The 15715-nt window shown below is 44.3% G+C and overlaps 1 protein-coding gene across 2 annotated transcripts in view; it reads left to right on the top strand.

Moving 5' to 3' along the window:
* The first annotated feature begins 695 nt into the window (after positions 1 to 695).
* The window catches only part of MYO1E (myosin IE), a 211818-nt gene continuing 196798 nt past the window's right edge, over positions 696 to 15715 (top strand). The window contains exon 1 of one of the 2 annotated variants that reach the window (XR_010317438.1): positions 696 to 1100. Coding sequence is in view for 1 of the 2 variants with exons in the window: in XM_023558297.2 (XP_023414065.1) it covers positions 1098 to 1100 (3 nt within the window). In the remaining variant the exon portion in view is untranslated. The remainder of the gene's footprint in view (positions 1101 to 15715) is intronic. The other variant, XM_023558297.2, reaches the window with a different exon arrangement.

Raw genomic sequence — 15715 nt, forward strand, 5'->3', positions numbered from 1 at the left:
CATAACAGCACCTTCATATCAGGAGACTGCTTTTCCCCACCCCAGTCTCCTCATTGCTCACCTGATTTCTTGAAGCTCAACACTCTAGAATAGTGTACTTTTATAATTTTGATTGTTCTGGATAAACATACGTTGAGTGAGATTAGATGGCGCTTTCTTCCCACCCACCTCTCCCCTCTCCCCTGCCCACTGCACGTGCTAATTCTCTGCCATCAAAACGTTAAAAAAAAAAAAAATCCTTCCTTTGTTTTTCAAGGAAATTCAGGTAAAAGGAGGGGTGAGGAAAACGATATTTTTGACTTTCCTCACAATCCCAGACGTTGAAAAGAAAAAGGATTTCCTTTGGGCTACTGCCACGACTCTGATCTTTTATGCTGATAAAATATTTCCTTCTTCTTAAAAAAAAAAAAAGCTCTGGAAGAATAATGCCACTTCAGCGGGGAAGCTAAACGTATACCGATTTTAGCGCTGAAAAACAGTTACAGGTTTACCTCTCAAGGGGAATTTTCTTCCTAATAGTTCAGGTTTTGCAGCCAGGATCAGCAGCGCTCTGTGGAGGTTGGCGGGGGAGGAGGACTACAGGATCCAGAGGTCTTTGGAAACTCCAGCGGCTCCAAGCTTGTTGGCTACTACAGTTTCCCGGAGGAGTGACGCTATGAAAACAAACCCTGATTGGTCAGGCCTGAGCTGAATTCTCCATTTATGGACAGATTGCCCAGCCCGAGACGAGGCTCAGCCAGAGGAGTACGGAGTAAGTGGCCGAAGAAAGAGGGGAGAGACTGAGGAACTAGGCACAGGCACCGAGCGCATAAAACTCACTTAGTCAACCGGCGAGCGCGGGGCCTGAGTGGACCCTGCCCTCTGCAACATGCGCCCAGTCTGCTAAATCGCCCCCCTCTCGCCCTCACCTAGCACCGCCGATCCCGCCTGGATGGAGTCCCTTCTGGGTTCCCATTGGCTCCTGTGAGTGCTTGGGTGTCGGGAGCCTGTTTTTGGCGAAGGGAACCAACTTTTGAAGTTCACCCAGGAGACTGCGTTCCGGCCCCAGCTCCGCGGCTGCCGGACCGGGTGGAGGCGCGACCGCGGCGCAAGTCACCATGGTGAGTTGGCGGCGCCGCGTCCCTGGATGGGGCAGGGAGCTCCGGCGCGAGCACACACCTTGGGCGTGCAGCCGAGGCCAGGGGTGGAGAAGGTGACGCGGGAGCCGGCTCGTCGCGAGCTCTTGTTTCCTGCTCTTTCGGGAACCCGGGCAGGGAAAGGGAGTGAGAGGCAAAGGAAAACTTCCTTCCAAGTCGCTTTCCGCGTCGCGAAACTTTGTGGCCGCGTACTGTGTGCCAGCTGTCGCCTGGGCACATCTGTTTTCCTGGGGCACGGCTCTCGGAGGGGATCCCTTTCTTCTTTCTAGGGAGGTGGGGGCAACCGCCGGTGTCCCTTTGGTCGTGGCGCGCGGGGACGTTTGCGCCTGAGCGGGCTCACGACGCCCCCTCTCCCTACCCTCCGGCGGGCATCGCAGGCAGGTCCCTCGGCGCCCCTCCGCCGCGGGTGGCCCGGGCAGCGGCCGCAGCACTCCTCCTGGCAGGGGCAAGCCGGCGGGGGAGGCGCGGGCGACACAGAGGCAGCCAGGGGCGCCAGGTGGGGCGAGCACCTGGCGGTGACCGGGGGGCAGTGTAGAGCCACGCCGGCCTGGACCTTTAAGGGGCGCCGGCCGGTAGGGTCTTTGTGCCGAAAAGGCCGAGAAAACACCTCTGTGTGAGGACTCCCATCGCGTCTTCCAGTGCGAGGACCGGGACTTTTCGGGTGTGCGGTGACCGGGAGGGAGTCTTCTAGAGTTACAGGTTTTTGTTCTTTTTCCTTTGGCACTTTGAGAGCATATGGAAGTGACAGGCCCTTTCTCTGACTCTTTTCTGACTTTTTCTCTTAACGCCCCCGCCCCCCCCCGAAAGAGAAAAAATAAATGAACACAACAAAAAAAGCCACATCCCTTGGGCTTTGGTGTGGTATACTTTTCTTTCTGAAGCACAAAAGCGAGGACTCTATCTGGAAGAGATTGGCAGTCCAGAAAAAAAAAAAGAAGTTACCCTACAAGCCTTCATAGTTTCCACACTTGCTACTTCTCCTCAAATAATCCCGCTTAGGTGGTTGAACTGGTCTTTTTCTGGTTTGCTGTTTTTAATGACTGAAAGTGCAGCTAAGTCAAAAGAGATAACCACCATTGCACGAATTTAAAAATCTATATTCCCCATGAGCAACCTAAGGGAAACTTAGTAAAGGCTCGGCCAACCTACACACAAGTCTCAGAAGCAGCTTTTGACCGTAGGGTGTGTTTATTAAAAAGAATGATTAAAAACAAACAAAAACCCTTTAGAAGGACACCTTTGGCCAAAGCCTTTTGTTTTTTTTCGTAGTCCAAAATTATGTCACCTTTTGCCCTAACCTAAGAGGACACTTTACCTACAAATAAATTTTCGCTCACAATTTTAGGGTTTAAGAAGTCAGTCCACCCGCATTATTTTTGCAATCTCTCCCGAGAACTATTTACATTGAGAGTGTAATGGGTGGAGCCACCTAACTGGTCATCTGTCCCCTTGAATTTAAGCAATATGATAGTCCTAGTACTTCAGAATTTCTGTAATTATTTTCCGTGGATTGATACGTCTAAAAAAAAAATCAATGTGTTTATGTCAAGAGCTTAAAGATTCTTACTGAATTGAAATACGGCAGTGGTTCCTTGGGAAAAGTGGTGTTCTCTTAGTTAAACTCATCTTTAATGCTGGGCAGACTACAAAGTAGTCCATGATGCCTTTTTTTGGAGACCTCAGAAACGCGATGCTTAATGCAGCCCCATTGCTGTTGACCGCTGGTCAAATGGGTGCAGAAGAGGCACGTTCTAAGGAAGAGAGTTGTTTCCGAGTTTTGTAGCCTGTCTATGGGAGGAGAGGGTGGGACTTACCTACTTCTGGGCTCCGTGCCAGAACACAGATGGGCATGTTGTGGGCCGCAGGGAGACTATCTGTTCATCCAGTACTATTGCTGAGGCCATGATTCCCTGACAGAAAAGTTGAAAGAGCTGGCTGTCCTGAAATAGGAGAAGTACCATTTTGAGATCTACCTGATCTAGAGTCAGTCGGCAAACACGCATTGAGTCATTCCTTCCCTGAATTGAAAAATTAAGCCTGCTCCTTAGAATGGCACATCAACATCTTCAATACTCAGGAAACTCAGTTATAATATTTACTGTTTGTATAGGACCCCTTCAAGCCAAAGCAGGCATCATCATTTTGTGTCCCACATCTGCCTGGGCCTGCCCAGGTGTATTCCTCAGCTGCTTAGAACAGCAGGGAAGGGGCCTTGCCCTTGGGGGTTTGCTGAGGATTAGCATGGAGAATCTAATGCAGTAGTCAGCCCTTGGTGGGGCTACTGGGACTGCACCTGTACTGAACTGTGTTGATTTCTCTGTGTGTGTGTGTGTGTGAGAGAGAGAGAGAGTGAGGCCTCTTGGAAGTCTCTAGCACGTTAGGCTCTCCACCTGTGCTCAAGATCCTACGAAGATTCACCTAATTGTGACTCACAGGGAAGGCCGCCATGTGCTGACTCATGGGCACAATGTACAGTTTGTAATTCATCTTTCTTATCCTTCCACTCTCTCCTCTGGGAAACCTTCCCATCCCTCCCATATTGCACGAGGGACTTCTCATGCTCCTTCTTCCTCAGTTGAATCTCATGAATTTGAAGTCTGTTTCAGGAGTTATACTTGGGCCTAGATAAGAGCAGCAGCGAGCATTTGGTAACCGCAACTTGGAAGCTGGCTTTGAATGTCTTCCTTACCTAGTGCTCTGTCCTGGGTTCATGCGAGACTAAATGAAAGAGCACACGGAGTACTTCGTGTTTCCTGATGGGCAAGTACTAGGGCTCGTTAATGGGTAAGAATTTCTAAGAGTTCTTTTCATCAGCCTCAAAAAGCAGAAACAGAAAGCTCTGTACCAATGCAAGGTATTATGAGCTTCATAGTGGGATATGTAAAAATTATGTATAGACCTGATTTCCCTAGATTGAGTCATGGTTTCTTTTTTTTTTAACAAAGATTTAGCACCTCGTGGTTGTATGACTGTGTAACTAAAACGAATTTCTCAATGATGAGTTCTTAATATTATTTTTTTAACCTTGCTTGGTCTTGATATTTACACAGTAAATAAGAAGTTAAAGGTTAAATGACACAGGTATTAAAAGCAAGTATCTCATTTTTATAGGCACATTCTAAAATAAAAATTTACACAGTAAATAAGAAGTTAAAGGTTAAATGACACAGGTATTAAAAGCAAGTATCTCATTTTTATAGGCACATTCTAAAATAAAAATTTACACAGTAAATAAGAAGTTAAAGGTTAAATGACACAGGTATTAAAAGCAAGTATCTCATTTTTATAGGCACATTCGAAAATAGTGGCCAACAAATCATGTTTTAGATTGCAACCTCAGAATTTAGTTTGGCAGGAACAAAAGGCTTTTGGGCATCCAGTCCTAGCAAAGTATGTCTCATGTATCTTTATGACAGCCATCCTTGAGAAGTAGAACTATAGGAGCCTTCCCAAAATAATGACACTGGCTTTTGACAGCTAATGAGGACTTACACTGTACATTCAAGTGAAGTATGCCCTCCCTTCTGAGTCTTCACCGTAGGAACAATGTCATTGCCATAGTCCAAAGCACTTTGGAATGGTCGTGAGCTACATAAGAAAAAAATGTTTTAATTTCCTTTAAAAACCAAAAAACCTGTTGCTATCAAGTCAGTTCTGATTCATAGCAACCATTTGGGACAAAGTAGAACTGCCCCATTAGGGTTTCCAAGGCGCAGCTGGTAGATTCGAACCGATGACCCTTTGGTTCGCAGCCATAGCTCTCAACCATTGCGCCACCAAGATCCTTTATGACTCTAAGTTTTAGCGCCCAGCCCAATCACCCATCTTATTCACCAGACTTCACACCAGGTCCCTCCCAGCTGTTTGAAGAGTCACGTTCTGCCTCTAAGGAGGAAGAATTAGCCTCACTGGAGATCTGCAATGTCATGTCCGGAAGTCCTGGAGGACAAAGAGGGAGGCCAGCTTTCCTGGACTATGTGTAAGAACTGCTCTGAAAGGGCCACACTCTTTTGGGTGTTTTGAGTTCTGATGTCTTTGTTAAAAATTTATTCACTATACTTTATAATCATATGCTTTGTTGTAGAAAGTAAAACTGTGGAGCCCAGAAGAGTATTTAAGAATCCTATCCTAAGCCCTTTTGCTTCTCTTCACAGAGAGACCTAGAGTGGTTAAATGACTTCCAAAGCCTCAAAGCTAATTTTTGGCTGAGTTGGTGCCAGAATCTAGCATTTTCTAATCCCTGTCTATTAAGGCTCTTCCCACCAAACCTCATTTGTGGATTAGAATCTGTTTCCTTAGAGTCTAGACATGACCAGGCAGTTTTCTTTCTGGGATCATTCAAGAGAGCCTGCTTGGAGATGGAAGATTGCATTTATTTATGATTCATTACTGTATCAACTATAAAAGGTTAGGAGAAATAAATCTGGAAGACTTCACCTCTAGTGTCACTACCCTAACAGGAATTATTTTCATGTATTTCGGTTTCCTGCCAATCTATCCAAACATTGCTTTTATGTAGTTGTAATTAAGGGGCAAGTGTATGTTTTGTGCTCTGTATTTTCCCACTTATTTTGTAAATCCTTCTCCATCATTAGCATATTTATTGTATTTTGGTGGCTGCCTGATAATCCCACATAACCTGATTATCAAGCCCAAGTTGTGACTGTAGGGAGAGGTCTCCTGAAGAAATGTGCACAGGGTGAGTTTCTCCCAGCACCCACTGGAATCTCCATGGTTAGGAATGAGCTGCTCGGCCTTCTGTAGCTCCTGAAACATGGAGCCTTCTCTTTGCAGTAGAGTCCAGAGTAGGACAGGCAATCTTGGGCTACACACACCACACTCCCAAGTTCTGGCCCAAATGTGCAGACTGTTGAATTCTGGTATTGCTGTTCAAATTTGTGGCACCAGTGGGTGCTCAGGCCTTTGACTTGAGCTTGGCAGATATGCCTGGTCCTATCAGAGACCCATTATGAGTCGGAATCGACTTGATGGCAAAGGATTTGGTTTTTGGTTTTGGTTTACCAGAGAAAAAGGTGGTTGGAGATAGAGAGTTTTGAACCTCAAAGTGAAGAAGACACAATAATTGCAAAGGAGGTTAGGGCATGTAGGAATTCTTACCCAATATGGTGCCAGCAGCTGGGAAATTAAAGATGAATTAGGCAAGTACCTCTCTTATGAAGAGCTCACAGCCTGTGGAGAAGTGATAACAAAGGTCCTTCATGTTTTGTTTCATTTTTGCACAACAGTGGTTTTTGTTGCTATTTTACAGGTTTGAAAACCAGACCTAGGCTGGCTCATCTGATCCCTGTGGTCAGTTGGTGGTTTGGCTGGGGATAGATGATCTAGCATGGCCTCACTCCCACGCCTCGCAGTTGGCTCAATTTCAGCCGTGCCAGCAGAGATGACTTGGCCTTGTATTTCTTGTCACTCTAGGCTAATCCTGCCTTGTTTGCATAGTAGTGGTCACACAGTTCCCAAGGGCAGCAAGAGAGTACCAGTCCCATGCACAAGCATTTTTTAAACCTCTATTTGCACCAGGCTTGCTGTTGTTCCATTGACCAAAGAAAGTCACATGGCCAGCCGCAGAGTCAGTGTGTGAGAAGACTACCTGAGGGCTTGGTTACAGTTCCCCAAAAATCACCTCTTCTGTTTCAGCTTTCCTTAATTGCCAGAATAAAGTGAGGTAAGAATAGATTCCATGGTGACTCTGGTTTTCCCTGGCTGATCCTCTGAACCCCGTGCATGACTGAGAAGCCAGCATCACATCCACTGCTATTTTTTTCCCAAGGCACGAGGAATTGGAGTTGCAGTTCTTTTGCATTGATGGAAACCCAGTATGATTCCAAAATTGCTATTTTTGATGAAAAAAAAAACCTAAAAGAGGAGACTAACAAGAAGAAAAATGATTTTCTGTTAAAGGAAGCTTTATAAAAACAGACATTTTACATAAGTCCAAATTTAGGGTGAAATGAATCATGCCAAGCCAGACTGGGCTGGATGGCCTGTTGGAACACAAGGGTGGAACTCATGCCGTCACAGGTGGGAATGATACTGCAGTCTGCTTAGCACTGTCTTTTCAGCCAGCACTTAGCTGTCCATGTGGAGAGAGACATTTCCCAAACACACAAAATAATCTTTTTCCTTGGTTAAAAGTTGTAGGCTTTTTGGACTGTAAATTGGTTCCCAAAAGAACTCTGTGGCAATTCTGTAGTCAATGAACCACAGGCTGTGCTATCAGTGTGCTCTTCAACAAGGTACGAGTTGAGTAGGAATAACTCAGCTTTGTGCAGAGGTCTCAAAAATCCATTAATTTCTGAATCTTTCTCGTTGATATTTCTTTCTCTCTCTCTCTTTTTTTTAATGGAAAATTTAAAACTACCCACCAAAAAAAACAAACCCGTTGCCCTCAAGTCGATTCCAACTCAAAGTGACTCTGTCCATCACCCACCTTCATCAGTTGACAGCTCATGGCCAGTGTTGTTTTTTCCGTTCCCTCCTACCTCTGATTTATTTTGAACCAAATCTTAGACATAATATCATTTCATCCATAAATATCTTCCTATTACATTGATTTAAAAATATATATGTATATATATATTTTTTACTGTGTTTTCAGTGAAGGTTTACACAGCAGTTAAGGTTCCCACTCAACCATTTCTACACAGATTGTTCAGTTACGTTCTTTGCAATGCGTGAACATTCTCAATATTTTCATTCTGATTCTTCCGTACATTGACATAAATAAAGAAAAACTCAGCTCTCAGGCACTACTTTTTGGGCTGAGAGAAGGGTGGTGTCTCAGAGAACCAAAACTAGTAGCTTCCCTTTAACTTTTAAACAGCGGGGGCTTTATTCTACAGAGTAATGTGGACAACTCCAGTCACAAGTGGCTTCTTAAAAGTTTGGCTCAGTGTTTCCATGGGATCTGGCAGGGATTTCTTGGCATCCATAGTCTTGGTGTACAAGGCAGGGGCGGCTCCTCCATCTTACAGCCCTAACTCTACTCAGGCATTACCTTTAGGGATGATTTATTGGGCGTGTTCGTGTTATTAATTAGTCTCTTCATTCCTTCTCATATGCACTTGTATCATGGTGATGGCTGTAAAGTAATACTTGTTTCTTTCAATTATCAGATACCTTTAAGCATAGAATGTCAAGATGAGAGATATCCTGGTGATCACTGGGGGATGGGTCTGGAGGTGTATATGAAATTGCTGCTGAAGTTTGTGTCTCTGTTCATAGTTGCATTTTTTCCTTGTAAGAAGACTTGTAATCCCTCAGTGTGGTCCATGGCCTCCCCAAATGACTCTCTGAAGTCCAGAGAAGTGCCTGACTAAGGTCACCTGGCAAATCAGTGGCAGAGTTGGCCTTAGAATAAAAGTCTGTTCAGTCACAGCCCAGGGATCCTGGTCTTAAACCTGCTTTTAGTTGAAATGTTTGTAAATCAAATGTAATAAAGCAGTAGAGAACAGAAAGTTTCAAAGCGATAAGTTAAAATAATTTTTTGTAAGGTTCCTGGAGACACTAAAGCAACATGGTAAATTAAAGAGAGAATGGTAGCTACTGTTCACTGACAACTAACTTAATTTTTCAAAATAGTAAAAAAGCATAAAAATACAGTCAGTGTTAGCCTGTTTTTAGGTTTTTATGTCCTCCTGTGATCACAAAGATAAATATGTCCAATACAGACTTAAAACATAAATCCATGGCATAAAGTTTGTGTGTGTGTGTGTGTGCGTGTGTGTGAAGATATACATAACAAAACACATCTATTCAATATCCTCTGCATATACAGTTCAATGACATCGGTTACAGTCTTTGCGCTCTGTCACTTTCCTCACTGTGTCTACCTATGTTGTTTCACCGCCATCTCTGTCCCTGAACTTCTCCTCTGTGTTTTAGACTTACTGTTTGGTTTAGTTTTGCTTCAGGACTTAAAGATTATCTCAGGGCAGTAGATTTAGGGGTACCCCCAGTCTCAGTGGGTCCAGTGAGTCTAGTTTCTATAAGAATTTGAAAGTCTATTTCACATTTTTCAGGGCATAAGGTTTTGATTTCACTTAAATAATTAAAAGCCCATTATTTCTCTAGTGAGAATTCATTGATATTAATTATAAATTTAATATTTACTAACCTGGAGCCCTGGTGGCACAGTGGTTCGGAGTCTGACTGCTAACCAAAAGGTTGGCAGTTCAAATTCACCAGGTGCTCCTTGGAAACCTTATGGGGCAGTTCTGCTCTGCCCTGTAGGGTCAGAATCAACTTGACGGCAACGGGTTTTTTTTTTTTTTTTTCCCATGTGGCACATAATAAGAAGGAAATTGCTGGACTGGGCTCTGGGGCCAGTTTCTGTGCTTTGGTTCTTATGATCTAGGAGTAGGACATGGAGTGTAGAGAAGATTAGAACCAGGGTAGCCTCTTTCTTTTGGCTCTTTCACCCAGGATTTGAACTGCTGACCTCCAACTCAGCACCCCTTTCTCTCTCCACAAGGCCTCTTGCCCATCCTCCACTTTAAGCCTCAGGATGAGGAGTGTGGCTGGAGAAGACAGGAAACATAGTTTGCACCTGCTCAGAAGTGAGGAAGCCTCTGCCAAGACAACAGGAGTTCTCCTCTCCTCCCTCTACTTCTCTTTAACACCTCTCCAGGGAGTGTGGGGCACAAGATATAGCAGTGGTTGTCTGCTCTACAAAGACAATGCGGCACTGTCTTTTTGTTTCCGGCTATGAATCAATGTTCAATGTTTTTCAGCAGCCGTATATGTCAGCTGGCAAAGGTGTATTTCGTGTTCTAAATATAAGATGTATTGAGCTGCGAGATTTCACCACTCGCCAAGTCCATTGGGTTCCGCCTTGGCAACGTGGCCTCAGCCTACCTTTCTCTTTGTCTCCCATCTGGCTTATCTGGCCGAATTCAACCACTTGCTGCTCCCCTTACAGGATTGGATGTTCTCCACCTTCAGCTTCTGTTTGGCTGGAATAAATTTCCTCCCCTTACCCATCCCAAAGGTCCAATACCCCTTTTAGTGCAGCCCTAATTTCACCATCTTGAGTCTTCATAGCTGGACTTTTATCCGCAAAGATCTTATGATTGTTTATGCACATTTTGTCTTGCTTTCTAACAAGTTCCTGTGTGGGTAGCATCTTCTCTTGTTCATCTTTTTATCCCCTCCTCCCAATTGTTTTGAGAGCCCAGCCATGCATCCACGGGAGGCAGGAGATGCAGCGTGCCCATCAGTAAGTCTTTACTTCACTCATTGAGCTGCCACAATGTTGAAACCAGGGCAGTACGGCTCCCCTCCTCTCCCCTCCCCCTGCCCCAACAACTGCCTGGAGTCTGTGAAGATGGCTGTCCCAGAAAACAGAATCTATTGTGTGTGTTGCCAGTGATTTTCACCAGCGTGGACGTTTAAGAACTAGGGAATGCTATTAGATGGGAGAAAGAATTGAAACGCGGGTTTGCAGCAGTTAGGCAGTGTGCTTTTTGTTGCTTGTGGTTTTGGAGGACAGGTTGAATTCTCAGATGTTTGAAATTCAGTTTGCTACCTGTGAATTTCAAACTGTTCTTATTAAATCTTTGTACGATAAGGGGGCAGATGGATTTGCATACTTTAAGATTTTTGCAGTATGATTTTCATACGCAGCCCAAGGCGGGTGGGGTGAGGTATTCGAAACTCCTCTGAGCAGAGGGAATGACCTCAAAGGTAAAGAACAGGAAGAAAGGGGAGAAGTCCAGGGAGCCTGTGGGATCTGGGAAGGTATGATGATTACCACTTAGAACATTTTGGGTGAAGAATGTTGAGTGGCTTGTGGCCCACGGGAATGAGGGAAGTGAGTCAAGCAAGGTAAGTTGGAGCCTCCTGTCAACGGGAGGTTTTTGAGAGATATTAGTTCCTTAAATATTTGTGTACTCTTCTGCCCTCCTAGGCTATAAACTACTTGAGGGCACACGATGTCATGCTTGCTTTCGTATTTCCAACACATAGCCAATGTCTGGCATGTGGTATAATCAGTGACTTTGCTGAACTGAACCAAACCGTTCCCCACTAAACCAGAAGTGCCTTAAAAAAAAAAAAAAAAAAACCGTTGCCTTCTAGTCGATTCCAACTCTTAGTGACTCTGTAGGACAGAGTAGAAGTGCCCCATAGGGTTTCCAAGGAGCAGCTGGTGGATTCGAACTGCAGACCTTTTGGTTAGCAGCCTGAGCTGTTAACCACTGCACCACCATGGCTAGCTGGCTGTAAACCTTCCAGCTCAACTTGGGAGCAAGCCTCCAGTGATTGATTGAGGAGAGTTGGTGTGTTTAAAGTAGACAACTAACTATAAACTGGAGATGTTTTTTCAAAGACAAAAATAGCCCCTCAGATAAAACCACCAGGGCTTCCTTTGGAGTTTTTTTTTTTTTTTTTAGTAGAAAAGGATATCAGCACTTCAGCTCAGACCTGGCTGAAGGAGTGACTGCAGAGGGAAGTCGGGTGGGCTGGAATGACTTCTACATCTGTGTCTTCCTCCTTTGAATCCAGCCCCCTTTCACTTGAGATCTGAGGAGATTAATTGCCCAAGGCCACACAACTGGTCCTGACTTGTCGCCCCAAGGGATGTGCTGCTCCTTTTCAGGCAGATAAAAACCCAAACCCAGCCCAACCCTAAAGCACAGGGTAGAACTGCCCCACAGGGTTTCCAAGGAGCGGTTGGAGGATTTGAACTGCTGACCTTTTGGTTAGCAGCCAGGCTCTTAACCACTGTGCCACCAGGGCCATTTTCACTCAGAAATCCCCAACTCTGAGTGGAGCCATTCCAGATCAGGAGCCCTCCTGGCATTGAGGTGGCGACCTGTTCTAGACATCGTACCATCGGAGGCAAAACTGTGACCTGTGACCCACTATTGGGAAGGAGTGGCGAGGTTCTTTTCATTGTTGCAGAAGATCGTCACTACCAGATTACCTGATAGGATAAGGAGGTTTTCCTTGTCTGTGTGTGTGTGTGTGTGTACCTTTAGAATAAAATTTCCTGACATAAAGTTTCTATCTCTGTTTTCAAGTGGAGAATTTACTGCCTCTGTTTTTCCTTGAGCACACTAACCACCCACCTGCCCAAGTGGATCTAGTTTTGCTCGCCTCCAAAGGCCAGATTGTCTCAAAGGAGACATGCTAATGGCTTAATTGTTTTGTTTATTCTGCTCGTGGCGAATTCCGGTAGCTTTACTTGCAATGAGAGTAGAACTTTTTCCAAAGTGCCTTGGCATTTCCTTTGGTTTTGAATGACTCTTAATGTTTGCTCTTAATTTTTTTTTTTTTTTTTAAGAATGGTCAGCTCTTAATGATAGGTGTGGCTTTCTCTAAATAGTGGTTTTTCTGGGTATGCATTGGAAAAAGGGAGATAATGTATTTTAAAATTATATACACTCTGTCTAAACACAAAAAGCTGCAAATTATTTTGGAGTGTGATATTTATGATGACATTTGTGTTCACTTGGCTCCTGTTCTTTAGTTTCTGGGCTTGAAAGATTCACGTGGACAAGGGGATGTTAATATTTAACTGGACAACTATGTATTTACAAAACTGTGGTTTGTCTTTCAAAATGGAGAAAGTTTCTTCACCCCGACAGAGAATTCAAAGTAGACTATTCTGGTTCATGTAGTAAATGCATTTTTGTAAGTTCAGTGTAAATGAGACATTTTTAGGGAGTAACTATAAAATTCGACCAGGACTCAATGTAATGCTCAATGCCGCCTGGAATCTGAATTGGGGAGAGAGAAATGAGAAGGTTGAAGAAGCTTAAATACTTCGATTTTGGTTAAAGCTAGGTGTATGGACTTCCTTAGAAGAGAAATACTGCCTTTCGCTGCAAACTGGAGCTTGGAAATTTCAGTGCTGGGAAATCAGGTAGTAGATCTTAATGTCGTAACGTACTCAAACAAATACAGAATAGTGCTGTTTTTTGGATGTGTTTGTAATTATGCAGGATTATGGAGTGATGTAAGAAATCCTGGTGGCGCAGTGGGTAAGCACTTGACTGCTAACTGAAAAGTTGGCGGTTTGAACCCACCAGCTGCTCCTGGGGAGAAAGATGTGGCGGTCTGCTTGCATAAAGATTACAGCCTTGGAAACCCTATAGGGCAATTTTACTCTGTCTTGTAGGGTCACTGTGAATCGGATTCAACTCCACGGCAATGGGTTTGGTTTATGGGTTGCTTAGGAGTGGGATTGAGTGAAATAATCTCCTCGGCAGCTCTGGAGTGGAGCTGTCCTTGAGTGGATGCACAAACTGGGTGATTGTGAACAGTGTGCCTCAAAAGCTCTCAATGAGAATGCCTTCTCCAAGGCTGCTGTTGATGCCCGAACTTTCAACCATTACTGATGCCGCTAAGCTGCAGAGTTGTTCTTGATAAAACGCTGAGCGTTCATCAGTTAATAACACCTCATTGTGAACTAGACTGTCAAATCTTCTGCTAAAGAGGCTGACAGCAGATTTTCTCAGGCTGGGCAAAGAAGGAAGAGATCCAGTCTGGAGAATCTGAATACTGTGGAAAGAAAGATGGGCATTGAAGAGTCTGACCTGTTAGCTAGGGGAACACTCCAATCCTGGGACTGGAGAAAGAAGGAAGAGATCCAGACTGGAGAATCTGAATACTGTGGAAAGAAAGATGGGCATTGAAGAGTCTGACCTGTTAGCTAGGGGAACACTCCAATCCTGGGACTGGAGAAAGTGCTCTTCACCTTTTGCTCCTATGAGTCGGAATCCACGTGATGGCCATAGGTGGTTTTTCTTTTAGAAAGCCTTCCCCAGGCATCCACGCTGGAGGCCTTAGTATTCTTATCTGTCTTGTTCTTTCTGCCATACTCCCATTGCTTCCCAAGCCCTGTAAGTGGATCTCTACAACGCTCTCCCCTCCTTTTCACAGTTGTCACCCTGGTTCGAATCTGCATTGTCTTATATTGGGACCAACTCAGTTTCCTAATTAAGTCTTCTCTCTCTTCCCCTGTAATTCATCAGAACAGCAATGCCTTAATCATCTTCCTGGTGATACAGCTTTGCACGTGTCGCTCTTACTCAAAACTTTCAGTTCCTACTGAGAAGAGGCTAAAGCCCAAAATGCATTACTGCCTATTTGCAGGCTGCCTGGTATCTGACTGTCCCACTCTGTTTTCCTCTAGTCTTTCTGAATTGTGTAAGTTCCTGGAGGGCAGGCCAAATGCCTTGTTCCCCAGAGTAGCTCCTAGCATAGTGCTTGTGTACAATAGGTTCTCAGTAAATACCCGTCATTGAATGAATAAGGTAGCGAGCTGATTCCCATGCCTTTAGAGTCTTTGGCTAGAATATACTCCTTGGTCAGGCCATTTTCCATGACTGGACTTCCCTTTCTTGCCATTTATCTGAATCTTTTTGAGGACCATTTCCTGAAACCTTTGATTTAGCTCATAAAGCCCATTCCTTTCTTCAAATTGTAGCCTTTGGTGTTATGGAGTTATTTATTTGGCATTTATTTATGTAATCTTGCTTTGCTATCTGTTTGTGTACATGGCTTACTGCCTTATAGATTGTAAGCCCCTTGAGGTCAGAAATGACTTACATTTCATCATACTCAGAATTTACCACGTTCACCTTTGGCTTTCCCAGATTCCTGTGTGCCCTCATTATTCTGTGTGAGGGGCTAGTTATGGATCAGGCTTTAACTCCTCACCCCCCAAGAATGCTTGTGGTGCTGTATCAGCTGTTCCTCTCTGTGTCTTTGTGTCTTCCATGATTTGTTGACTGCTGGATGCTATAAACTTTGTCCTGCTGAATTTTACCTATCTTCTTTTCCTTCTCCTGCTCAGTTCTTGGAACGCTAATATCTGGACTTAATAGTGAATAAAAGTTAATGAAACTGTGACTAACACCTTCCAGCTAGGGTGTGAAGGTGAGTCAGGAGCCATCTCAGACAGCAGTAGCGGGCCTGTTCCACCCTGAGGGGGAGGCAGGAGATGGCCTGATGGATCAGGGAAGAAGGGGCTTCTTCTTCCCCCTTGTTTCCTGGAACTGAGTAGAACAAATTGTTTAACTCTGTGTACTTTAATTTTATTATTTAAAAAAAAGGAAGAAAGAATAGATCATATTTACTTCCTTAGTGATGAATGTTAATAAGAAAATTATAAAATGCTTTGGATCCCATCACTGAGACTGTGCAAAGTACCAGAACCCTAATACAGCTGAAGCTCTACTGGTCTCCCAAAGTTAGAGGCAATTACCCCCAATGCAGCTACTATGTTAGCACTTTTCTAACAAACCTGTTCAAGTCCTGGCTTATTAAGCTTCAGGAAAACCGTAGCATTTGTTTGCGATCTTTTGCATTGTATTTGAAAGAGTTGCATGTTGCCTATTAAGGGAATACTTAAAAAATGGAATCAGTTGAGTAAGGCTATACATGTTTCAAGAAACCAGGTGCATCTCTGCTTGACCTGCCCAGCTTCTAGCTTTCTCGTCTGCTAGCTGGGGGTGCTACGAATGGCAGGTGTAGAGTGCCTCAGCTTTTGTTCTGTGAGTAATTATAGTCCTACCACAGAGAATAGAAATGGCAGAATGAAACGCATTCAGTGA

This window comes from Loxodonta africana, chromosome 13, assembly GCF_030014295.1.
Source record: "Loxodonta africana isolate mLoxAfr1 chromosome 13, mLoxAfr1.hap2, whole genome shotgun sequence".
Lineage (NCBI taxonomy): Eukaryota > Metazoa > Chordata > Mammalia > Proboscidea > Elephantidae > Loxodonta > Loxodonta africana.